General features: G+C 44.2%; 1 protein-coding gene and 1 non-coding gene across 3 annotated transcripts in view; both read left to right on the top strand.

Moving 5' to 3' along the window:
* LOC126517908 (DNA-binding protein RFX2-like) overlaps positions 1 to 25,107 on the top strand; it is a 144,563-nt gene that overhangs the window by 76,339 nt on the left and 43,117 nt on the right. For both annotated transcript variants that reach the window (XM_050167737.2, XM_050167732.2), the window contains 4 exons: positions 3,114 to 3,233; positions 7,022 to 7,340; positions 7,794 to 7,882; positions 16,599 to 16,744. In XM_050167737.2, coding sequence (XP_050023694.1) covers positions 3,114 to 3,233; positions 7,022 to 7,340; positions 7,794 to 7,882; positions 16,599 to 16,744 — 674 coding nt within the window. The remainder of the gene's footprint in view (positions 1 to 3,113; positions 3,234 to 7,021; positions 7,341 to 7,793; positions 7,883 to 16,598; positions 16,745 to 25,107) is intronic.
* TRNAS-CGA (transfer RNA serine (anticodon CGA)) lies at positions 2,190 to 2,262 on the top strand. The gene has a single exon. It is a non-coding gene; the product is annotated as a tRNA-Ser (tRNA).

Genomic DNA, 25,107 nt, shown 5'->3' with positions numbered 1-25,107 from the left:
GCAGGTAAGGTAGGGTGTTCGAGGCAATTTATTAAATTAATTTGTAAAAAACTGGTGCAACTTACAAACCTGATTTTTTGAGGACATGGCAGGAGTGTGCAGAGGAACGTATCCAGCAAATTTCATTGACATCCGTTGACATCGAAAAATTGCAGGAGTTGCCCTTAAGCACTCCTCATACATGGACCGATCCTGAAGGTAGTGCAATGCCGGGCTGATCCGCGGCGGAGGTGCAGTTTGCCATTAAGGGGCCCACATACACAGCTTCACTGGTCATCCTTCTTCGCAGAGTGAAAGGGCACCGAGCTGTTTTTTTGTTAAATAGCTTTCATAATGAAAGTGTTGTGTCATCATCACCATTCGCGCTTGGCCACACATGCCAAGCAAACGAGGCAGTATTTTCTCAAGTGATTGCTTTAGAGATACGACTATCACTTTCGTAAGATTTTACTTGACTTGGCATCAGACTTGTTGAAATATGTGGCCAAGAGTGTTCCTGGCACTCTGCGCATATAGCAAGCTTGGCAGAGTGCCCAGTCGTGCGAAATCTTGCGGAAGTGATAGTATCTCCGAACGTGATCGTAGTTGACCTCAAAATTAACCTGCAGCAACCTTGAATAAAATGTGCTCTGACGCCTCTCGTGGTGGCTATGACGCTGCATCTGATGGCTCTGATGGTAAACTGTTGCCAATGCTGCAAACCCCTACCTGCAGTGGTTGCTCAGTGGCTTTGGTGTTGCGCTGATAAGCATGAGGCCATGGGATCAAATGCTGGCCATGGCAGGATTTGCATTTCGATGGGGGCAAAATGCAAAAAACACCCGTGTACTTAGGTTTAGATGCCTGTTAAAGAACCCCAGATGGTCAAAATCAACCCGGAGTCCTCCACTATGGCGTGCCTCATAGTCAGATCGTTGTTTAGGCATGTAAAACCTTATAATTTAATTCATGCCGCAAACCTGCGTCTTTAAATTATAGGGTTTTAGGTGCCAAAACCACTTTATGATTATGAGGCATGTGGTAATGAAGGACTCCGGAAATTTTGACCACCTGGGGTTCTTTAAGGTGCACCTAAATCTAAGTACACGGGTGTTTTCGCATTTCGCCCCCATCGAAATGCGGCCACCGTGGCTGGGATTCGATCCCACGACCTCGTGCTGAGCAGCCCAACACCATAGCCACTGAGCAACCACGGCGGGTGCAAACATGCTTTTGGTTTCGTATTCAGTTGTAACGTGCAGGCAATTTCCGGACCCATCATTTTGGAAAGAAGGTGCGTGTTAGATTTCTGAAAATATGGCATTTGTTCCTAATCTTCCAGTTGTGCATCTAATAAGCAGTGCTTCATAACGTGCAGTGTAACGGCAGAAACTATAGATAATAATGCTAGGATGTGAACATTCGTTTATAATAATGGTGAAAAAAGGCAAGTTTGTACATCTTAATGACAACCTGAAGGGCACAAGCACATGCACGTGCAATGTATAGGGGAAAGAATAGAGTTTGTCATTGCCTATTTTTCTTGGCTATACAATGCATGCGCATGTGTGTGTGTCCTTGACGCTCTCATAACCTCTATACAAGCACACCCCTTACATTTCTACAAGTGCCCTACTTTTGTAGCTCCCATAGTGTTGTTGCTAAGTATGAAACTGAGTATGGTGAACGCTCACTACTGAAAACTGAAAAACAAAAATATGGGACAGTGACTGGCTCTTAGACCCTCTTTCTCCTGATGTACTGTTCCTTATGTTGCCATACTGTATACAATAGAACCTTGTCATATGCCTTAGAAAGAAAATGTAAGAAGGAATGCACTAAATGGAAGAATGTACGATCTGAAATTTGGCAGACTCCACTGTAGTTGACATCTATATAATGCAGACATCGTTGCAGCACAAAGTGCCGACGCGTGCCAATCTGGTGAGGCCTGACCAACCCAAGGCGCACATTGTTTTTTTTGTGTGTGTGTGTGGCTGCGGCAAGCTTAAGTTGAATTCGGCCTGGGTCATCAGCTTCTTCGAGGTTGAGCATTTTTGTGGGAAGTTGGGACGTGCCCACTTGGCGACAATCGTGGCACGAGACACCGACACACTCTGAGCTTGGGCCCGAGTGACCTGACATTCACATTCGGACATTCAGTTCTACTCGGACACATAAATACCCAAGAAAGTGGATGGGGAAACAGCGCCGCGGTAGCTCAATTGGTAGAGCATCGCACGCGAAATGCGAAGGTTGTGGGTTCGGTTCCCACCTGCGGCAAGTTGTTTTTTCATCCACTTTGATTTCCATTAATTTACCGTTTCTTCATTTCATTTATTAAGCACATCTAATTTCCCCTATGTTGTCCTTGGTGTCAGTGTTTGTTGACTTATGATATGACTGACATTCACATTGTCATCTTTAGACTGAAATAGGAAACTGAAACGAAATCGAGCTGGTGGGCAACGCCTGAATACAATGCCACGATGCCACCAGAGTGAAACATGACACTTAGGTCGTGCCGTCTGCAGAATGGTGGCACGTATGGGTTCTTGCCCCATTAAAAGTGGGCCGTGCGCTTTCAGCGGCACTATGCCACATGCGCTGTCAAACAGATGAAGAGGCTTATCGCAATGGGTTGGCTGCAGAAGCTATGACTAGTGACATGCGATGACCTGCATGGAGATGTGCTGGCACCAAAGTAAGAAACCGAGTGCGTGTTGACATTTTCACGTGGCTCAGGCAGCTACAGTACTGCGGGAAAGCTGCAGTTGCTTGCGCCTACTGCTCGATCGCACATGACTCGCACCCTTTCTTGTTTGCATGGGATCTAGCGGTATGACTGCCATTTGGCAATATTCTTAACGTTGGAGCCGAAAGATTCTGTTTTCTGAGAACATATTAACTGGTAAAAAAGGAGTGTAACTGTATTGGGTAACTCTTCGCATTCTCTGTCCTGAATGTTGGCCCAGGGAAATCATACGAAATGGGATCGTATCCACGAGGTTTCAGTTTCAGTTTATTATTCGTTCGTTCGTTCAGTTTATTATTCGTTCTACTGTACACGACGGTTATTTGCATATTGGTGCACTTTGTGCGGGCTCACTGAGCTTGCGATCTTTCCTGTGCAGGGGCAACTCCAAGTACCACTACTACGGCATTCGGGTGAAGCCCAACTCGCCGCTCAACCAGATCTCGGAGGAAGTGACCACCACTGCTCTGCGGCAGCAGTCGGCGACACAGGCCAAGAGGTACACCCGAAGTCTTGCACGTCAGGACTTGTTTGAATGTAGACGCGCTTGAACACCAGCTGCAAAATAAATTTTTGATTGCGTAAGAAGCCTAGTTTAAGGCAGTATAGAGTTTGACTTCTTGAAATACAAGTGGAAGCATCACGAGAAGCTTGCAAGAACAGCCGTTTTTGATACCAAAACTGAGAAAAGCACTGCTATTACTACTTGCCGGAGTGTACGCATGACCTGGAATGCATGTCTCCTTGGCGTCACCTCCAAGATAAGGCTGCACCCGTGGCTGCCCACGGCACGCTGAAAGATATCAAAGGGGGTGGGCTGGCCCTTGTGTCGTAGCGACAACCACCAGGTGCATGCCTCATCTGCTTAAGTGCTGTCGGATGTTTTTCGCAGGAAACGTGCCCCCAACGTCAATTTCTTTTATTGCAGCTTCCAGTAGTAGAAAATGATTGAAAACTTGGGAATACTGCAGAAATTTATTGCAAGCAATGTTTTGTCCCAACAATGCTTTACTTGCACCAACAGTATACACGCGAATTAATCGCAGCAGTAAGAGATCTAGGAAAATGTATAGCAGAATTTATGGCTATCGATTGCTCTCCCCAAAACGTCATATAAAGGAACGCATCAGAAACGAGTCAGAAGAAGAAATGCCTGAGCAGTCCCTGCGAGATGAGGCACTGCGCATGGCTGTACTGAAGTCAGGATTGCACGTATCCCAGAACCACAACCTAAAGGTGAACTGCAAGTGATAGCAATGAAAGACAAAGCTTATTACAGCAGAACCTCGTTAATTCGACTGTTGTTAATTCGGAAAATCAGATCATTCGGGCTCCTCCCCTGGTATCAGCAGGCATATGCATTATTTAACACAATCAAACGCTTGTTAATTCGGACGTATTTGGCCACACGTTGGTAAATTCAGACAACCCTCGGAGCTTCGCAAGCGCGGAGCGCCTCGAATGTGTACCACAAAAGAGCAATAACTGCACTAGCGTGCAACCGAAACGAATCAGCAGAGTCCACATCGCCATAGTCATCAGCAAAAATCGTGCGTGAATGCCAGCAAGGCTGGAACACTTCATCCCTATTTGTGTATTTAAAGCCTTTGCTTGTGTTTACCGCCGTGCATAACACCGCATCGGTCGCGTGCCTTCATAAATGTGTAGTCTCCATCCATGATTGCGTCAATAGCAGCCGCGGTTGCAGCAAACAGTAGTTTCGTTTTGACTCGATGTGGATCTATCAAAGATGAAGAGCACCAGTGACATACAGTGATGGACGGACGATTTGTTGACGAGGAGCTCACTGACGAAAAAATAATCGAGATGTGCATGCAGTAGCGAAAGGCGTGCCTCAGATGAAGATGCACGCTGCGAGAAGTCACGAGGCCTTCGCCACTACGAGTGCTAATCAGTCACGAGATCATGAGAATTGCACCTTCCGCACTGCGTTTGTGCAAAATAGAAACGGGATTTGCTGATTCATTTAGCAAATAAAAGCGTGTTGATGTAGTAATCATTTGTTTGCTGTTTTCTGGATGCCCTCGATAATGCAACGTTCGGTTAAGTCGGGCATTTTTTTTTCGATCCCGTGAAAAACGAATTAACGAGGTTTTACTGTACTGTATTTGCATGATTCTAACATGCCTCTCCTCAAATCTAACCCACACCCAATTTTCGTGGGCTTAAGGGGGGAAGCGGGGTTTAGAAACTTACATTTTTTGAATAAATTTAGTAAAAGTTGTCACCCAGGCAGAGCTTTTAATGCTGATTTCAAAAATATAATTGCTTTTTAAGTTGACTGAGTGGTTCCAGATATAATTAAAATTAATCGCGTAATGTTTATCGAAACAATTGCAAAAAGAGTATCAGCCAAAATGTTTATAAAGACATATGGCTGGATACTACAAAGTGTAAGCAACACAACTGTAGGACTACTTTTTTTATATTGGAGGTATTGCCAATTTTACAGCAATCTGAAGTTTAATCTCCAGACATGGCAATCATGTGGTTCATTTAGTAGCCAGATTTTAAAATTTACAAAAGCAAAATTAAGCAATCTGCTCCTAGCATTGTATAGTAGACACATGTAACTACATGCTGCTGTTAAAATTATGGTTCTATGTGCCCTGAAGACCGACATAGCGCTTCGGCAAGCTTAAAAAACATCAAAAACAAGATTCCGAGAAAACTTGAAAAAACAAAATGAGCTTATTTTTATAACTGAAGACCACAACATAGTTGAATATATACAAGAGCTATTGCATTAGTAGCCTCTAGGAACATAGTCTGTCTGGCTGGTGTCACTACAGTGATGCCTTCTGAGCACCCGCTGCAAGTTTTCAGCAGACGTAGCCAGCTTGTTTGTCCCAGTAGCAGTGTCGTCAATGCGATCTAGTTGTTCTGACTTTCGGTCAGTTGCAGGAATTGATGCTAATGCTTGAAGTTTTCCTTGACCTTCACTGTCAACACGGCAAAAAAATTCTGGCTGCAGTCTAGTAGTGTCGTGCCCAAACGTAGATAAAATGTGACTGTTGTCGGGAGTCCTTCAGGGGACTAGGCCTAACACGCCATCGGGATCTCCAGCGTCGCTCGACTGCAGGAGCAGGCTGTTATCGATGTCATCGGGAAGCGGTGCGGCGGAGCATCGCTTCTCGAAGTTGTAAACCGACTTCCTCTTTCGTTTTTTCCAAATTCGTACTTTGTAGTGAACTTTGCAGTCGAGGTCGATGTCGCTGTCAGGGTGGGAAAAGTTGTTGGCATGCATGGCACGTGCGCAGCGGCCGCTGAGTGATGCAGACGACGCCAGTCTAGCCAATTGGCATGTGGCAAGGTTGAAGCAGTAATGTAGCCATGTCCACTTTGAGGGGACAGAAACAGAGATGAGTGCGCTTAGCTGCCAGTGACACAAACACATGGCGGGCATGTTGCGAAAACTGCAGCATTTGTCTTCACTACTATCCTAATACGGCACGTTTCAGCTAAAGATGGGCCAATATCTTAGCTGTGTTACAAGCGTCAGCGTATGAATAAGGTACACTTCTAACGTATCAGTGTAAACGTGACTACTATCGTTGCCGCTCGCGATTTGTTGCGTGCCCATGAATGCGGATGAGAGGAATCAAAAGGCGCCTTTTTTGTTGTTGTTGACCACAACCATTATAAAGCCTACAAATACTAAAGCCAAGGCAAGTTTGGTTGTAGCTTTTTTTTTTCATGGAAGTGTGGAAAGTGATGAAAGGAATGAAATGGTACATCTGCTTAAGAATCTGTTTGGTGCATGCAGACCGCTTGGTATGTCTTGAAAAGTCGTTTGCGTAGTATTCGACAGATGGTAAGCGCGATCATCATTAGCTAGACTTGGCACAGGACATATCGCTGCGGCAAGTTTGGGGTGCAATCATTACGCATTGAATTTTGACGACAAAATTCAGAGGTGCAATTATTACATGAGTGCGATCATTATGCAAGTAAATATGGTAATACTGTTTTTCATTTGCTCAGCTAAAGTTGTAAACATGATGAATTCATTTCTTGAAATTTTGCAATCTTCAACAATTTTTACTTAAAAATTGATTGCCTGAATACAACATCTCCATCTTGCAGTCTCTACATTTTAGCTCTTTCTTTTAGATGCAGCAGAAATCATAATTTACTGCAGGAGTTGCCAAGAAAAACTACTTGTGTCTTCCTGTGTATTTTAGTAGGAGACCCTGAGCTAAGGCTTCCCCTTAAGGGTCTGACCTCGGCCGTAAGGATGACGGCGATGTGTACTGCCCCGTCCAGATTCCGGCTGAGCGGAACCAAGTCCGGCCTGTCCGACACCCCAGAGTCCGGCACTGGGGCAGGAGGAGGAGGAGGAGGGGGTGCGGCCGTTCCGAGCCAAGGGCAGGCGGCCGACGCGCCAGGGGCTGCCACCAGTGCGGCGCCACCCGTCGCAGCACAGCAGCCCTCGTCTGCTCAGCAGCACCTGCAGTTCCTGGGCGACGCGTCTGCGGCCGTTCCCGTGCTGGCCGAGGTGGACTTCGGTGGCGGACCCCTCCCAGAAGGGCTCGCCAAAAAGGATATCGAGGCATTCCGGCGCCTGTACCAGGACCACTGCGATGCAAGTTGGCCGTCTTTGGCACCCTCGTGGTGCTGTCTCAGCTTTTGATGTGTCGACACAACAGAAAGACGCGGATGGAAAAGAAAAGACGATCACAAGTGCAGTCTTTCAACTGAAGGTTTATGATGGACACGTGGTAAAGATATACAATGCAGATTGCACCAAAATGCAAAAAAGAGACAAAAGCTTTTTAAAAATAATCAACACATTTAACAATAGCATTATTGGGTTTGTAGCTGGAAAATACAGTTTCCAACATTTACCTTCATTTTCTCTTGTGATAATCAACCTAACCCTGCCAAATGATCTAAAAGGGACGTAAAAACACCTGCTTTGCCAGCTTAAACTGATTAGTGCATCTGCTTAGTAGTTAATACTAGTGACTTGCGGTGGGCTGTCAAGAGGATCCTTGTGATGGATAGACTTCTCACAAGATTTTATGGCTGTGTGCAGGCCTTCTTGGAGGCTGTGATGAACCTGCACTTTTCAACGGTTGAGTCCCTATGGCAAGACCTGTGGGGAGGTGCCGGCAATGACTGTGGGTACGTTGAGCATGCCTTTTCCCTCGGGGCACGTGCACTTTATTTATGCATTTATTTTTCTCTTTACCTGCAATGCTATAAAGAGACAGAAGCCCCATTCCAGTGGATGGAGGAAGACATGACTGATCAACGCATGTTGGACAAGCAATCGAAGCATTGCGACAAATAGCTGAAAAACACTTGAGTAACATTACAGTGATGACGCAAATAGCTCACTGGACATAATATAGATACAACTTCTTTAGGCAGTCAGTTACGCTCTTCTGTAGGCATAAGATCAAAAGAATATGCGAACGAGTTTGTTCTACAAGAGAATCCCTGAATTCAGGCAAGTGATCACTGTACAATGACGCATAAATTTGTAGAAACAAGTATAAGTCATAGTTTACGAAATACTGTACTTACTCATTTGTAACCTGCCCTCATGTTGGACCCTCATGTAACATAGTTCACTAAGCATTACGCGCACACCCAAGTGCCGGTTAATTTTTGCAGGTTGGTACTAGATGTCACTAGTTGTCCTGTGGATGATTGCATTGTCATCACCATATCCTGCACGTGCCACCAAACGATGAAACTGCAACTTTGGTCACCGATTATGACAAAATGACGCTAGTTGGGCCTAGCCAATGGGTGGCAAGCCGTTGCGGGAAGTTCACCCTTGAAATGTTTTTACCAGTTGACCACATTGACGATCGGGCATGAGATGGTGCGCACGGGCTGGACTGACGTCCACATGCATAGCGCAGTTGCGGGCGGTCAGTTGGTTGCGTGCACATGCTGGACAAAACGGCATAAGCTCGCATGTGGGCATGAAGCCAATAAAGCCACAAACTGAATTTCCACAACGCAGCGTAAACTGACAGTGTCACAAAAGTCAAAACTGCATACACGCTATCTGCACTTCACGGTGACCCATGACACACGTTGGGGTGGGCGATAGGTGGACCAAGCAAGACGTGCACCCACGTTCTTGTTCATCATGAAACTTAAAGTAAATTTTATTTTAAACCAGTTTAACACAGAGCAAAGTCATGCAACAGAATCTCCTGCTGTGCTGGCACTTTGAAAAACAACAAAATCGATTTTACCATTGTAGTTCATTTTTGCGGACTGCTTGATTATATGGACATTTTCCAGGCACCATGCTCGAAAAATCGGTCGGCAATAGTCGGTCACCAGTGGTTGCATTATTTTGTGTAGCAGTCGAAATGTAGTTTCAGACTTCAGTGAGTAGCCATGAGCCTGTCTTGTCTAAGGCACCCACCCAGTAAAAAATGAAGAAAAATGAGTACGGGCCGAGCACAAGTAAATACAAACTGTTCCGTACAAACTTCAGTAGAAGCATGTGCCTGCACCTCATGAGCTGCTCCAAGCCAAGAGCACTTAACACATTTCTTTTGGAGTGCTAGGTTCTCATTATATTAATAATATTCCTTATATTCTCATTATATATACATATGTATATATATATATATATATATATATATATATATTCTCGTAAGTATTACTAAACTGTAATACTTACTTCTGCGCGTGGAACGTCTGCATTTCAACCCACAAACTGGCCACTTCTGCGCGGTTATGTTAGCTTTATAGCTTCTGCAATCTTACATGGGTCATTTATCGCTAATTTTTATATAAATTCTAGTAATACTATATTGTTATACCAACTATATTGTTATATTGTTATGGCCATATTGTTGTACCAACCAAAAGTATTGTACTTCACATCGTCATTGGTGATTTCTACAGTAGTTAAGGAAGCTTTTTCTCTTTCCTTTCTTTCTTTTGCTGTACCATGTATGATGACCTGTTTGTTTCTTTTTGTAAAACTGTGCCCCCCTGCTTTGGTCTCACTGAGACTAGCAGTATTGCAAATAAATAAAATAAATATAGTGTGTCTATCTTTGGTGCATACATAGTCTTTGGTCTAGTTGAGAAGTCCAAGTTGTTAAACTTACTTTCCCAGTTGCATCCCTATCACGTGTTCAGAGCAAGCCAAAGTTAACTGGTTTTTGCATAGATGTTTAACCAGTCCTCCTGTTGCAGATCCCTTTCAGAGAAAGAATTCAGATCGGACAAGTTTTTTGCGGAAGACAGCTTCAGTAGGATAGGCAATTCCTATAGACGCTGGAATCTTTTCTAATCTGTACCTCACAAGGCCTTGTTTTCATCAGCACTGTTTTCCCATTGGCCCCAGAATGAATTGTAGAAGGATGATAGTCCAAGTGAGTTGGAATATATCCATGGTAGCAGTGCAAAGGGAACAATGCACGATGCCGTGCCCATGCCCCAGTGTCCTATTGTTTCCTGTGCACTGCTACCGTGAATATCGTTAGCATGATAGGTAGAACATGAATGCTTTTAATGCTTGTGGCTTCAGACATTCTTGAGGCACTGCTTATTGATAACCCTAGCTTTCTAAATTTCCAAGCACTCGTAATTTTCTATGCACAGCGAGTCAGCGGTCTGGGCACACCTGCATAACTGTTGCGAATTGTTGTTTTTCATAGTAGGGGTGTGCATGTATTCAAATATTTGATTTCAGATTGAATAGTGAATGTTTGAATATTCAATATATTCGATGAAAGACTCTGTTGTGGTCAGAGCCTTGACGTACGCTCGCAATCTCTATCGGTACAAGGTTCGCCCAGGTTGACGGGACCGATTGGAACGATTAATGCAAGGCAGACAGAAGGAACAACAAAAGCAGCATGTATAAAAAGCACGAAAGCATGTGCGAAAATAGGGCTGATTAGCCGCCGGAAGGCACAAATAGCGTATTGGAAACGCATGTTCAGTGTTCGTGCACGCAGATTCGCGCAGTTCGGAGCTTTCTGTCCACGTGGGAGCTTAAGCACACGGATGAACTTAACACATGGGCTCACGGTAGTTGCTGGCTGGTTGACTGCGAAACTAAACAACGCTTCAGCAGCCATCAGCATAATCTCTGCGCTTGATCGAGCGACCATGAGCTGCCTGTAGGAACACATCAGTGACAAAATTTTCACGACGGCTTGCAGTTCATTAACACAGTGGCCGAGATTAGTTTTTCTCACAAACACGCTGCCTAGCCCGTTAGGCATAATTGGAGCTGTGTCGTCGGGTGTCGATGGCTATCTAGCCCTGGGATGCCCAAACATTTTGCCTAGAGGGCCGAATTTTGGTGGTGTCTGGCCCAAGACACCACCAGTAGTGGTGTCTTGGGCCAGACAATAAAAAATATAATGAATATTAATGAAAGTAAATTTATAAACATGAGTAACAATACTGGGCGGCGACTAAAACATTTATGCTAAATAATAAATGTCCTTTTCTTTATATAATTGCTTATTTCAGAGAGTTGCATTCACTTTATGGCGTAACTTCCAAAAATGTAGCAAAATAATAATTTCAGGATTAGAACTTCGTTTTTACCATCAAGTCTGCATGGTTATATCGATTTGAAATATTAAACATTCATGATGGCAAGCAAGCTTGTTCAGATTTCGAGGTAGCACGCAGCTTTGTTTGCTTGTCACAGTCATTTTATCTCCACTAAGCAGATATTTATACATTGAGGTGATCTGGAAAACGTCACCATTTTTTATGAAGGTCCGTTTATTTTGCTGGCATGTTGTTACCACAACGTTGTTCTTTCATGAATTCTTGCAGAGAGAGAGAGAGAGAGAGAGAAAAAACCTTTATTTTTACGCCAGCGTCTGGCGCTGGGCTCGGGTTGTTTCGTCTTGCTCTCTATCCTGCGCTATCCTGTGTATTGTGCTATTTTATTCTTTACAATGCTTTACCAGTCGGTGTACGCTACTACACTGCAGAAACTTGAACACATTGCACAAAAGTCAGCAAGATACACCAGCAAAACAAAGAACCCTTTGTAAAAAATGGTAACGTTTCCCAGATCACCTGAATGTATTGTGCTATTTTATCCTCGACCATTTCTACATTCTTGTTTCTTTTTTTAGAGTTGCCAGGAAAGACAACTCATATAAGTTGGAGTATAAGCCTATAATTAAAATGAGACTTACAAATGTTACGCAACTAAGCGTTTGAAAAAGCACCCGATTTCTTTCTCCTGTTCTCTGTGAGCGCAGCCTTGCAATGTTTATTGCAATATTTTGCAGTGTGCTATTTATGAACAGTAATCATTGCCTTCCTGGATACCTAGCTCGCTCCTGAGTAGACGACTTGCTTCATAATATATCCTCAGGTGTTCACAAGCAGTTTGAAATGCCAAGGGAATTTTTTTGTGCAATTGAACAGAAGAGCTGGTCGAAAATTTAATTGCAATTAAGCTACTAATAAATTGCTCAGCAGTACGTTGGCCAAATTTTTAAGCCCTAAGAAGTAGGCGTTTCATTGCAGGTTTTTAAGCTTAGTTAAAGGGCCCCTCACCAGGCCACATAGCAAATTTTGGTCATATGCTGAAACATTATAAAATATAAAGATGCCAAAAAACGTACACACACACAAGGGAAGAGAATGGGACAGGGTGCCTCTTGTCTGTCTCTTCTGTTGTGTGTGTCCGTTTTTTGGTGCCTTTATATTTTATAATGAACAGCTACCAACTAGCCCAACAGGAAGTGCTTTTAAGTCATATGCTGAAAGTTGTTACGTCCCCTCTAGGGAATGTTATACCATGAGAATTTTTCAAATTCATTCATTAATAGCCGAGATATAAATATTTCAGCACCGCAAACCCAAGATTTCAGGAGGTGAGCGTCGCCGCCAACGTAACGCTCTCTTCGCTTGCCCCGTCTAGCCTCCACAGGCGAAATACCTTCCCTGCGTTCTCCTGTACTGGAGCTGGTGGATCGCATGATGCACACGTCACGGGCCCCGCCTGCTTTTTTTTTTTCCACTGACGGTCTCTCACGCGAGCTGTTGCATTTGTGTAATTTCGGCAGCACACGATTTCGCTCGCTATGGTACGAAGTAAAACAAAGACACGCAGACACTTGGTTTGTAGGTTTTACCATTTCTCTAAACTTGAGCTGGTCTATTGAAGCAACAGATCGAACAAATAACTGCTCTTGCCCTGAATAATTCTCAGTCGCGTGCCACCATGAGCCACGTCACAGCATTGCCATGTACATAGGTGCACCTGTGTATGTACAGTGAAACCTTGTTAAACCGTGGTTGGCCGGAGCTCGGAAAAAGTATCCACTAAACAGTAGTACTACTTAACATAAATAGCGTGAGATCGCCCACTTACCTGTCAAAAACGGAACTACAAGAGAATGCGATTAAAGGGCAGAAAACATGCAGTATTTGTTCACTTCGCGCGAACTTGGTTATTTCCGTTTGATGCCCCGGCGGGCTAACAGCGACGATGGCGGCCTCAGACTCACTTAAGCTATGAGCCAGCTTTTCTGCCAGCTCCCTTTTCTTGGAAAAACCTGCATGAGGCTGACGTAACGCGCAGCTTCTGCCAGTGTCAGGCCTGAATTGCCCGCACTTTCGCTTTCCGGGTCGTCCTCATGCATACCATTGCAGTCATGATAAGGGACATCAATGGAAATGATCACGCAGACGAAGCCGCCCCATCTGCACATGAAAACCGTCAAGTTGTCTTGGTTCCGCTTTCGCGAACGGACGCTGCGGCTGGGCTGCAATTGATGTCCCGTGAATGTACTATGCCCCTGTGGGATTCGGACGCTTTCACCACGTGTTCTTTGCGTTTGTTGTCTCCGGATATATGGATGCATGTACCGCGTGGGTTAACACGACATGAACGAACCATGTTGTACCATCTGTGGCTAGGCATTGCATTTACAAACTCGTATGCTTTCCTTATTGAAATGGCCAACAGCCCCATGTGCAACACATGCAGCAGCGATGAGACACTCGCACACATTATCTGTGTTTGTCTGCAATATAGTGCCCAGAGAGAAGTGACGTGCAGATTGCTGGACCAATTGGACAATCGTCCGCTGTCAGAAATAAAAGCTTTATTTAGGTCAGTGCTGCTCCCAAGGGCATCCGCGCTGAAGGTCTCACTAGTGTTATAAGGTTCCTGCGGTCTACAAGGCTTCACGATAGACCTTAAGAATGCTGCCCCCTACTGCTCCCTAGTGTATGCGGTTGGTTTGTGCTTGTCTGTCTCTCTCTCTCTCTATCTCCCCTTTCCGCTCTCTTTCTCTTTTTATCCCTCTTAACCCTTTCCCTGTGCAGGGTAGCCAACCAAAACTACCTCTTGTTAACCTCCCTGCCTTTCTATGCATAATTTCTCTCTCTCTCATCACTTTCATTAGGTGACACTTGGGCAATAACAGAGGCAACGACAGCAAAAAGTCTAACCTCGAAAAGTCTAACTTTGTAGCCAACATATTTTAGCGGTCACAGCAGCAGTGCCAGGCGACTTCGCATTCCAAATGCCACATACTGTAGTTAACGGTAGATCCCTTTCACATGCCAGTGAAAATCAAACGCGGCCTCTTCATGCCGCGTTTGATTTTTTCTTCTATGCTGAGCACCTGGTTTCTGTCCTAGCTTGCACGACGCCACAACACTCTCCGACTCTGGCACTGCGTTGAAATGATGTTGATGTTGATGTGGCTTCACTCTTCCAAGCATGCTCTGCATTCCAAGCCTCAGAGGCCGTTTCGATCTCTGAGGCTCATTCTGCCAGGCCGCCATGCCGCCGTGATTTCACACCGAAAAGTGTAAACGCTACGTGTTAACTGATACGTACGCAATAAACTGGTACGGTTTATGCGGATACAAAACACATTATGTTCAATGCCCGCTGAGTCGGGGATTTGACTTTACTACTTTTCAAACGAAACTACTGTTTAAGCGAGTGCAATTTAACAAGGTTTTACTGTACATTGACTCTCTGGGTGGGAGCGTGGCACCCACGAGGAGAAGGGCAAATGGTGTTTGGTTTGAAATGTAAGCTTTTTCATGGTGTGCAGAGATGTAATGCTTAGCAGACACGATCATTACCATGCATTGTACGCACTGTGCTTGTCAACTCAAAATGGCCAGACCTGGTGAGGGGGCCTTTAAAAAAAGACAATCTGAGGCAGGTGGTTACAAGTTGTTTATATAAAAACATTATGACCGCACTGTATAATTGTGACACCGAACACATAGAGCATACAAAAGTCTTTCAGAGCACGCAGAATCCTCGCAGTATTTACAGAGGACAGGAGATGAATCGGGGAGGCACATACGGTAACAGCAATGCGTGACAGCACAGAAACAGGATACGAAGTACATAAATCTTTCCTGTGGGCTTATCCGGCGAAGGCCATTATTCAATATTAAAATAACGAAACTTTGGGCCCATGGGAATGCAAGTGCAACAATAAGCGATTTCCCTGTGGCACACCAGGTGCTGCACCGTCCAAATCAATGTAGGGTCCACAATCGTGTTCGTGCCCTTTCCGTTTGTGCTTCAATGATGCTTGCTGTGCATGTTTGCAGTGTACATACGCCTGCACGTAACCCGCATTCACGAAGTAAAACGTCACTGTAACTTTCCTATTTCTTTCCAAATCAGCTACTCAGTATTTGCACACCCCTAATTTATAATGCAATACTTTGCTTAAAATGGGAAGTTGCCAAGTCACAAAGCCATTCAGAACCAGAAGGACAAAGTTCAGGCAAATCCATGTACTGTTTCCATGCTGGCTGAACCACGCCCTGCTTGCAGTTTTCGTAGGCATTACACTGACATGCGTACATTGCTTATTTGTTCATCGTTCTTCTGTAACTGCATTTCACATGCTAACAGCTTAAGTTATGGCTTAGGACAAGGCTGAATCGGAACTTTCTCTAATGTTATCGTTGATTCTATCTGTTGCCTGCATTGTTGCTACACCTTGTGTAATGAGATTTTATGCGCCACTTGAATAGTGTTGTACTTTCTGGAAGGCACGCGGGCACCGGGATTACACTGGTACCTTCGAGGAGTCATGTATAAATAGCTGACGCACTGGACCCACCAATCCAGATTTTCGACAATCAACGAATGTGCTCGCCGCTATCATTGTGCTGAGTGTTACTTGTTCTGCTGTGCGCAGTTTCGCCCAGCAAAGAGTTCAATTCGTTACTCAGTTTTAATACTGCATCTTTCTTCACCATCACTACAACGTGACAATACTCTGCCTTGTACTTTGCAGGGAATGCTGCAGATGCTCTGCAAGTAGTGTGTTCTAGAAGCCTTACTCTGTGCATTTCGCACTGCACTTGTTTTTGATCTGTGATGCTTTCTATGTAATGATACCTGCACTAACGAAGGGTTATATCAAATCGTGTATTTGTGCACATTTGTGCTCCCAATATGTGACGTACCTTGTTTTGATCGTGAGTGCAAACAGTGCACTGCTGCTGCTGTTGGTAGCAGAAACATGCCACTTTGCACATTTGGCGGCATCTGCAGAGCCTTCCGTGTAATAACGGTGTCAGATTTTGTGACTTGAAAGTATGAGACATTGTTTCTGGAATTGCATGGCGCATACCTCTCTACCTTCCTGTCATATATGATGCTCAATTACATTTTTTGTTTCGAATGCGAGCAGTCAGTGGTCTCTTTAGTCTTCATAGCATTGCCTGCTATCTATATTTATTTATTTATTTATGTGTATGTGTTTTTATTGATGTAGTAATCTACATCGCTCAATCGGTCAGTATTGTAAGGGGATTGAGACAATGACACGAATGAAAATGTGGAGTGTGGTGGCAGCTCAACTGTGTGCCCCCCTTGCAGGGAGCAGGACAAAGGGCTGAGCCAGTCGAAGCTACACCTGCTGTGCAAGTGTGAGGCTGTGCAGAAGTTTGTGCAGCGTGCCGACTACCAGTTCTACCAGAACCTGGTGGATGTCCTCATCCCCGACGTGCTACGGCCCATCCCCAGTGAGTTGTGACAACATACGGGGGAAGTGCATCCCAAAGAGTGCCAACGGTTTCCTTTTTTTTTCTTCTCTCTCTCTCTGTCTGTCTCTCTTTTGTGAAATCAAGTCAGAATCCACTATATCCAAGAAAATATACTGGCAACCATCATACCATCCTAAATAATTAACTGCGACTCTCCTTTTAACCAGTTTCGGCTTCAGTAAACAGGAGGCGTGTATTTCATTCATTCATTCATTCATTCATTCATTCATTCATTCATTCATTCATTCATTCATTTTCAGAGGTGACTGCTGGCTTTAACATAAAGGCTTAATGATGTGTTATGATGTCTGGAACTCACCTTGGTTGTGTAGTGCAAGTGTAAACACAGTGCCCTTGAATCAGGCCTGTAAGGTAATGTGAATAAATAAATGAAACTAACCCTTGGTTTACTAAACTTAGAACATTACAAAATAAAAAGAAACATTTCTACAATACTTCAACACGTAAGAATGCTGCCTCCTACTAGGATAAGTACAAGGATTGCTTACAAGTTTACTGTAAAGCATTAGGCGCAGCCACGAAGAAATATTATTCGCGGGACTTGCCATCACTTATTAGAAATAATCCTAAAATATTCTGGCAAATAATTTCTCCACATAAGTCTACTAATCACATTACAATACACAATTCAAAACAATCTCCGCTTTCTGATAAAGATTTTGCGGTTGCTTTCAATGCATATTTTGAGTCTGTTTTTACCCAAGAAGGTTGTTCCAATGTGCCATTTGCTCCTGAACAACCCTTCCCTTTCATGGCTCCAATCACCATCACTGCCGAAGGTGTTGCGAACCTCATCACGAATCTTAAAGTTTCTACATCATCTGGCATTAATCACATAAACTCTAAAATACTGAAGAATACTACTAATATTTACAGTCGCTTTCTGTGTCTCCTCTTTAACCAGTCTGTATTATCAGGTGAGCTGCCTAAGGACTGGAAGAATGGTAAGGTAGTTCCCCTATTTAAATCCAGTGACAAGCAGTCGCCCTGTAATTATCGACCCATTTCACTAACATGCATATGCTGTAAATTACTTGAACATATTATAGCTTTTCATACCTACGGTCGCCTTGAATCAAATAACTTTTCTTTCTCTAGTCAGCATGGCTTCAGAAAAGGCTACTCATGTGACACTCAGTTGTTTGAATTCATGACTGACCTTCACTTTAACATGAACCCTAACGATCAAACCGATTGCCTTGTTCTTGATTTTGCTGAGGCATTTCATACTGTACCTTATTGCCGTTTGATTTCCAAATTGTCTGCCCTTTTCATTAATTCATTAATACTCTCTTGGCTACACAACTTCTTGTCTTCGCGTCGGCAATTAACATTGGTCAACGACATTTCGTCTAACTTTTGCAACGTCACATCCGGTGTCCCCCAAGGCAGTGTGCTAGGTTCATTACTCTTTTTAATATACATCAACGACTTGCCCACTAACCTTTCATCCTCTGTTAGGTTGTTCACTGACGATTGCGTCATATACCGCAATATTAAATGTTTTGATGATCATCTTACTCTCCAAAATGACCTTGACCAAAGCTATAGATGGTGCGTAACTTGGCAGATGCCCCTTAACGCCTCTAAATGCAAGTTAATCTCGTTTAGTCGAAAGCGTACTAACTCAGTGTTCCACTATTCGATTAATAATTGCATAATTTCGCTGCTCCATCGTACAAATATCTTGGCATCTGTCTTTCATCGGACTTGTCATGGACAACGCGTGTAGCAACTGTCTCTTCCAACGCTCCTCAATCTCTCGGCTACCTGCGTAGAAACTTGCGTAACACACCTTCTAATGTACGAAAGCTGGCATATCTTACTTATGTTCGCCCACAACTAGAATATGCTTCATCCACATGGTCGTCATATCAAGATTATCTAATTCATATGTTGGAAGCCATTCAGAATAGGGCAGCCAGATTCATCTCTGGCAACTACGACTATCATTCGAGCATTACCCGAATAAAAGAAGATCTTGCATTTCAGTCATTAGAAGATCGCTGCGTCATTGCTTTTTCATGTCTGTTTCACAGGTACATTTATTGTAATAACTTTCACTGTTTGGGGGGGGGGGGGGGGTTGCTTCATGCTCCTGTGTACACATCTCGTCGAATTCACAATGCACTTAGTTTCATGCGCATTCATGGTCAAACGTGGGCATTTAACTTATCACCACCACCAAGAGCTATTGCACATTGGAACAGTCTCCCAGATCACATTGCATCCATCTCCAATCGTGGAACATTCCGTGATAACCAGAATTCGTTGCGTATTAATGTTGTATAACGATGTTGCACTTTGCTATTTTTGTCATGTAATTACTGTTGCCCCCCTTACTCAATGCCCTTCAATGGGCCTGTAAGGTAATGTGAATAAATAAATAGTGCCTATGGCGATGCTAAGCCCAAGGGCGCAGGATCAAATTCTGGCTGTGGCGGCTGCATTTTGATAGGGTTTAAATGCAAAAACGCTCATGTACTTACCATGTTTACCCAAGTCTAATAAGAGCACGGGATCAAATTCCAGCAACTGCATTTTGATAGGGTTTAAGGGGGGAAGTGGTGATCAGAGCTAACTCTTTTGTTCTTTGATCTAGAGCAACGAAATTTGGCACCCACACTCAAAAGTGTCTGAAATAAAGAAATATGCAGTTTCATTACGATACCTTAACTAGTTTTCAAGTTACAAAATGTTACATGTGTACCGCTTGTGGAAAACCTGGCACTGTAATGAAACATGCCAGGGAGCTACCTGTAGTTTTAATCTTTGCCCAAAAGAGCACTACAGGGTACAAAAGTTCCAAAAAATTTTTAACTGCTTTATTTTTTTTTTTACACAGATCATGTTCACTTTTACTAATTGTAGCAGAACTGGTCATTCACAAATTAGCATGCAGAAAAAAAACTTAGCCTTCAGCAAGATATTGAAGACTGTCATACGCTCAAGCACACTTCAGGGAATACATAAACACAAACAGAATGAAAATTGGTCCAGGCATTCCAATGCTACCCTTTCCACAGACAACACAGAATGCCCAAAACACACTTTTGAGAAAACGTCTCTCAAAGTCCTTGGAGCAGTTCACATCTCACAAAATGCACCACGATTGTAGTTTTTGCTGTATTTGCTTACAGGTGACTTTTTGGGTCTCTGCCCTTTGATTTGCACAGTTCGAGGTGCCGACATGCGAAGTACCTAGCCACACAGTCCGAGGTGCCGATGCGCGAAAGGCCTAGTCGCAGGCTTGAGGAGTCGACACTTGATGTGCTTAGTCGAGCAGTTCGAGGTGCCGATGCACAAAATGCCTAGACGCAGGCTCGAAGAGTCGACACTCGATGTACGTAGTCACGCAGTCGGAGGCGCCGATGCACAAAGTGCTTAGGCAAGGGTCCGAGATGTCTGCGCATGATGTGCTTGATCGCCGAGTTGGAGACTCCTATGCGTGAAATGCTTCGCAGCGGGTTCGAGGATTGCGTGCGAGATGTGTTTGGTCACGAATTCCGAAACACCAAGCGCTGAAAGGCTTAGCCGTGTGTCCGGAATCTCGGTTGCGATGTTCACGTCGCGCCAATGCTCCGTATGCTTAGCCGCGGGTCTGAGACGTCCACAACTGTAGGGATCGGCCACGCTACAGCCATATCCGTGCAGCGGCCATTTTGACATGTCGAGATTACAGCGAGTGGAGACTTCCAGTCCAGACTCGCGAGGTGCAAAGAGCCGAGCAGACGACGCGAGCGCCGGACCAATGGTGAACCGCGCTGGAGTCATCTGGCGGGCGGGGTCAATTGCAGACTCCAGCATGACCTTCAATCATTTGCTTTTTCTATGCTTGTTTTTGTATGGAAGCGGTAGCTGAAGCGTCAGATTTGAAGACGGAGAAATACGCTCTCCAATGAGACCAAGATGGCAGCACTCGGTTGCGCCGTTCTGGAGATATTGTTGCTTGAAAAATGCTGTTTTTTCTTCATTTCCGTGAAATTTTTCACCACCTTGGCTGATAAAAGTAATTTTTTAGAGCACTTCTACGTGGTTTACAGTGATGATATTTTGGAATCAGATAGACAAAGAGTAATAGAAATTGAAAATGTGATTACCGTATTTACTCGCATAATGGTCGCACTCGCGAAATGATCGCACCCCTGAATTTTGTTGGCAAAATTCAATATTTTTTTATTTCCCGTTCAATGATCACACCCCGAACTTGCTGCAGCGATATGTTGTGTGCCAAGTCTAGCTAATACTGATCACGCTTACCATCTGTCGAATGCTATGCGAACGACTCTTCAAGACAAACCAAGCGGTCTGCACGCACCAGACATTCTTAAGTAGATGCCTCATTTCATTACATTCATCACTTTCCGCACTTCCATGAGAAAAAGAGGTACAACCAAATTTGCCTTTCATATATGTAGGCTTCATGTTGGTTTTGGTCAACAACAACATAAAGGGCGCCTTTCGATTCTTCTCGTCTGCACTCATGAACAGGCAACAAATCGCGAGCGGCAACGATAGTAGCCACGTTTACAATGATACGTTAGAAGTGTGCCCTATTCATACGCCGACACTTGTAGCATAGCTAAGATATTCACCCACCCTTAGCGGAAACATGCCATATTAGCATAGTAGCGAAGACAGATGCCGCAGTTTCCGTAGCATGCCGGCCATGTGTTTCTATACCATTGGCAGCTAAGCACGGCCATATGTTTCTGTCCCCTCAACGTGGACATGGCTAAGTTATTGCCGCAAACATGCCGATATTAACAATATTATTCATTACTGATACGGAAGAAACTCTTTCAATGCATGTAATGTACTCACGAGAAGAAAAAAAAATTGCGTTCGGCGCGTTCGGCTTGCTCCGCCGGCGACCATTTTTGTTTTGGTGTCCCGCAGCAAATGTGGGACGAAAAAATTTTTTTTCTTTTCGCGGGAAATTTAACGCATAATGATCGCACCCATGTTTTTGCGTCAATTTTTCTGACAAAAAAGTGCGATCATTATGCAAGTAAATACGGTATAAAAAATTCAACTTTCTGGCCATTTTTCACGATGCAAAAGCCGTGTCTCCCCCTTGAATGCAAAAATGCTCATGTATTTACCATGTTTACCCAAGACTAACAAGAGCGTGGGATCAAATTCTGGCTGCAGCGGCCGCATCTTGATGGAGTTTAAGTGCAAAAAAAGCTCATGTAGTACTTACTATGTTTACCCAAGTCTAATAAGGGTGCAGGATCAAATTCTGGTTGCGGCGGCTGAATTTTGATGGGGTTCAAGTGCAATAACGCTCATGTACTTACCATGTTTATCCGAGTCTAATAAGGGCGCAGGATCAAATTGCTTAAAGTTCGATTAACAGTGCAAGGACACCAGAGGGGACAGAAGAGGGAACAGAGTGCTGTTGCTTCTGTTGCAGCGCTCTGTTCTCTCTTCTGTCACCTCTGGTATCCTTGCGCTGTTCATCTAACCTTAAATGGTAAATTAAAGTGCACATTACAGAACCCTAGGTGGTCAGAATTACCACATTTACTCGATTCTAACGCGCCCTCAGTTGTAACGCGCACCCGTTCTTGTGACCAAGAAAAAAAGGGCAAAAAAATGCCCTCAATTGTAATGCGCACTCGTTTGCCGTGACCTAAAGAAAGAAAAGTCCTTTGCAGTACCGCGCACCTCATTCTTTCGTTCAGAAATACAACTTTCTCTCATTTGGAAAAAGCGAAAGATTTACTCCCAATGCACTGAAGTTGAAATAAATAAAAAATGTCACAGTTTCGCGCAAAAGGCGAAGCATAGATTACAATAGCAAATTAGTAGACAGCTATATGAAAAGTAAGGGTAGTAGTTTTATCAGCCATATAAACTCTTAAACATTCGCTTACTAACTAAATTAACAAGCATGGCGTCACACGCACTCAAGCATGAACACGTCTCACTCAGTGACTGCAGAAACACTTTAAACACTGGAATGAGGAAGTGTGGTAGCAGGAGCGAGGGGATTTACCTTTGTGTGGCCTTTTGCTTTGACACAAACTAAGCGACGAGAACACAGCGTGGTGCGTCTTTATGCATAGACTCTTGTCTCTGCCGCAGATCGCTTTCAAGATAGGGGCCACGTGGCCACGCCACACATAGCAGCCACCGGTTAAGAACGCCTCTCCTGTTTGCACCAGTCCCACATGCAAGTTTCGGGAACTCAGGACGCCCGTGATGCGGCCTGATTTCCATCCGCCTCCGCTCCCGTGATCGCTTTCCTATTAATTTCGGCATCGTGATGAACTCGGCCTGTCTTTGCAGTCGGCACTGCGATGCTGATTGAGCAAACGTAGAAAACGGGAAGACGGATGGCGCACTAACTTAAGCCAAAGGACGCATTGCCTAAGCACACATACTACAGCACATGGAGAAAGCTACGGCAGCTAGGCTTGAAGCGCTTACGAGGTGGCCATTTTGAAATGCCGATGTCGATAAGGTAATGCAGATTGAGAGTCGTACTCTGTTCTAACGCGCATGCAATTTTCTGACCCTTTTTATCAGAAGAAAAGTGGGCGTTAGGTTGAAGTAAACATGGTGATCCGGAGATCCTGACTTTGGCGTGCCTCATAGTCAGGTCAATGTTATTCATTGACAACCATTGACAACACATTATCTTGTGTCATGGTGCTCTTTAGTCATATTTGGCCCATGCGCCATTAAAGGGTCACTAAAGGCAAGTACTAAGTTGATGTGGACTGTTTAAATACCATTCCAGAAACCTCACAATGCCTGTTTTGTGCCAAGAAAAGACAGTTTACGAGAAACGTGCATCTGAGGGGTCTGAATACCTTTTTTGAAATTAAAATTTCCCGCCACCCAACAGAGGAAGTGGTGATGTTGCATACACCATCACCGCCGTTTGCTGCCGTCGGTAAGTAAAACGGCGCCCAACAGACAGTGGTACCGAGTCAAGACAGAGTGGTGGATTCGCCTCTGCAGCTTCTTTTTGGTCGAGTGGTGTAGACTGTTCGGGCTTCCCGCGACATCACGTGGAAGTTGAATTCTCTGCTACTTGCAGTTTGTGAGTTTTGCGAGCCAGCAAAACCAGTGCAGCACTGCACGATCAGGAATGTACTAAAACGCGAAAGTGGGCGGGGCGCAGGGTCGAGTGAAAACAAAAAGTTTCAACAGCCTGCGTCATTGTCAAGGGCAATTTCAATTGGTTCTTTTTCCTAAAAGTAAAATAGAACTGGACAAGTAGCATTTTACTTTGCCTTATAATACAATAGAAAGATGTTTTTTTTTTCTTTTTTTGCAGCAAGTTGAGTGCTTGTGACAGAATTTTGTCATCATGCTTTAGTCGTTGGGCAAGTACCTAAATGTGCCGGAGGAGTCTAATCATATGCTGCATTTACCTCAATTTCTCTATTCTTAAGGCTCTGTTTGTGATATTGATGCCTCAGAGATTCTCGAGCACTAATCTATCACTTTAGCTTTACTTAATATTTGCCTTTAGAACTAAGATAGAATGGTGACTGAAATTTCATATGCCGTACAGTGTCTCATTTGATTTCTTGGAATGATGCGCGTGTGCACGATGTCGAAAACATGGCCACCACGAACCAAGTTGCCACCATTTGAGTGTTGCCTGTGCTAGCTGTGCCCTCACTTTTGTTGCTGAGACAGTTCTGTTTTCCAAGTACCGGACAGCCACTTCAATGCGTTTCATTGACTGCACCAAACCCGACGAGGCATGCTGATTAGGCCTAGCCGGCAGCAGTGTCGGGAGTATATGGTGGTACCTGAACACGATTACATAAAGATTGGGCATGCAATCACATGCATGGGCTGGCAGCAGTTCGTGTGAAGCGGAGTTTGACTTCTCGGGCGATCATCTGCGCCAGCTACTTCGAACACCTGCAAAGTGTGCGTGTGTGCATACTGGTGGGAGCAGCAGAAACTCGTATGTGGGCATAAGACCTAAAAGCTCTGAAATAAATTTGCTTATGGGGGAACCCTGCTGCTGTTCTTGCTGTTTTTTACGCTTTCTTGGTTCCACATCATATTTGTATGTCACCCTTTATTACACCATATACAGTTTAGCTAATAGCTCACCTCCAAGCAAGATATCATAAATTAGAATATTGAAATACATCCATTCAGCAAGTTTTGTCCGAATCTACCCAAAAGTAAAAAATAATTTTTGATGTGAAATCTTGACTGACAGCAGTCAAGGTTGCACATGCAATATCTGCACTTCACGATGACATGCATAGCGGTGGTCACACACATAGGGAAGAGCCAAAGAGCAACTTCCGGCACGCATTCAGTATTGAGGGTGCACT

The sequence above is a fragment of the Dermacentor andersoni genome, chromosome 11 (genome assembly GCF_023375885.2).
Source record: "Dermacentor andersoni chromosome 11, qqDerAnde1_hic_scaffold, whole genome shotgun sequence".
Classification (NCBI taxonomy): Eukaryota; Metazoa; Arthropoda; class Arachnida; order Ixodida; family Ixodidae; genus Dermacentor; species Dermacentor andersoni.
Note: the sequence above shows the minus strand (reverse complement) of the source record. Positions and strands in the feature narration are given on the sequence as shown.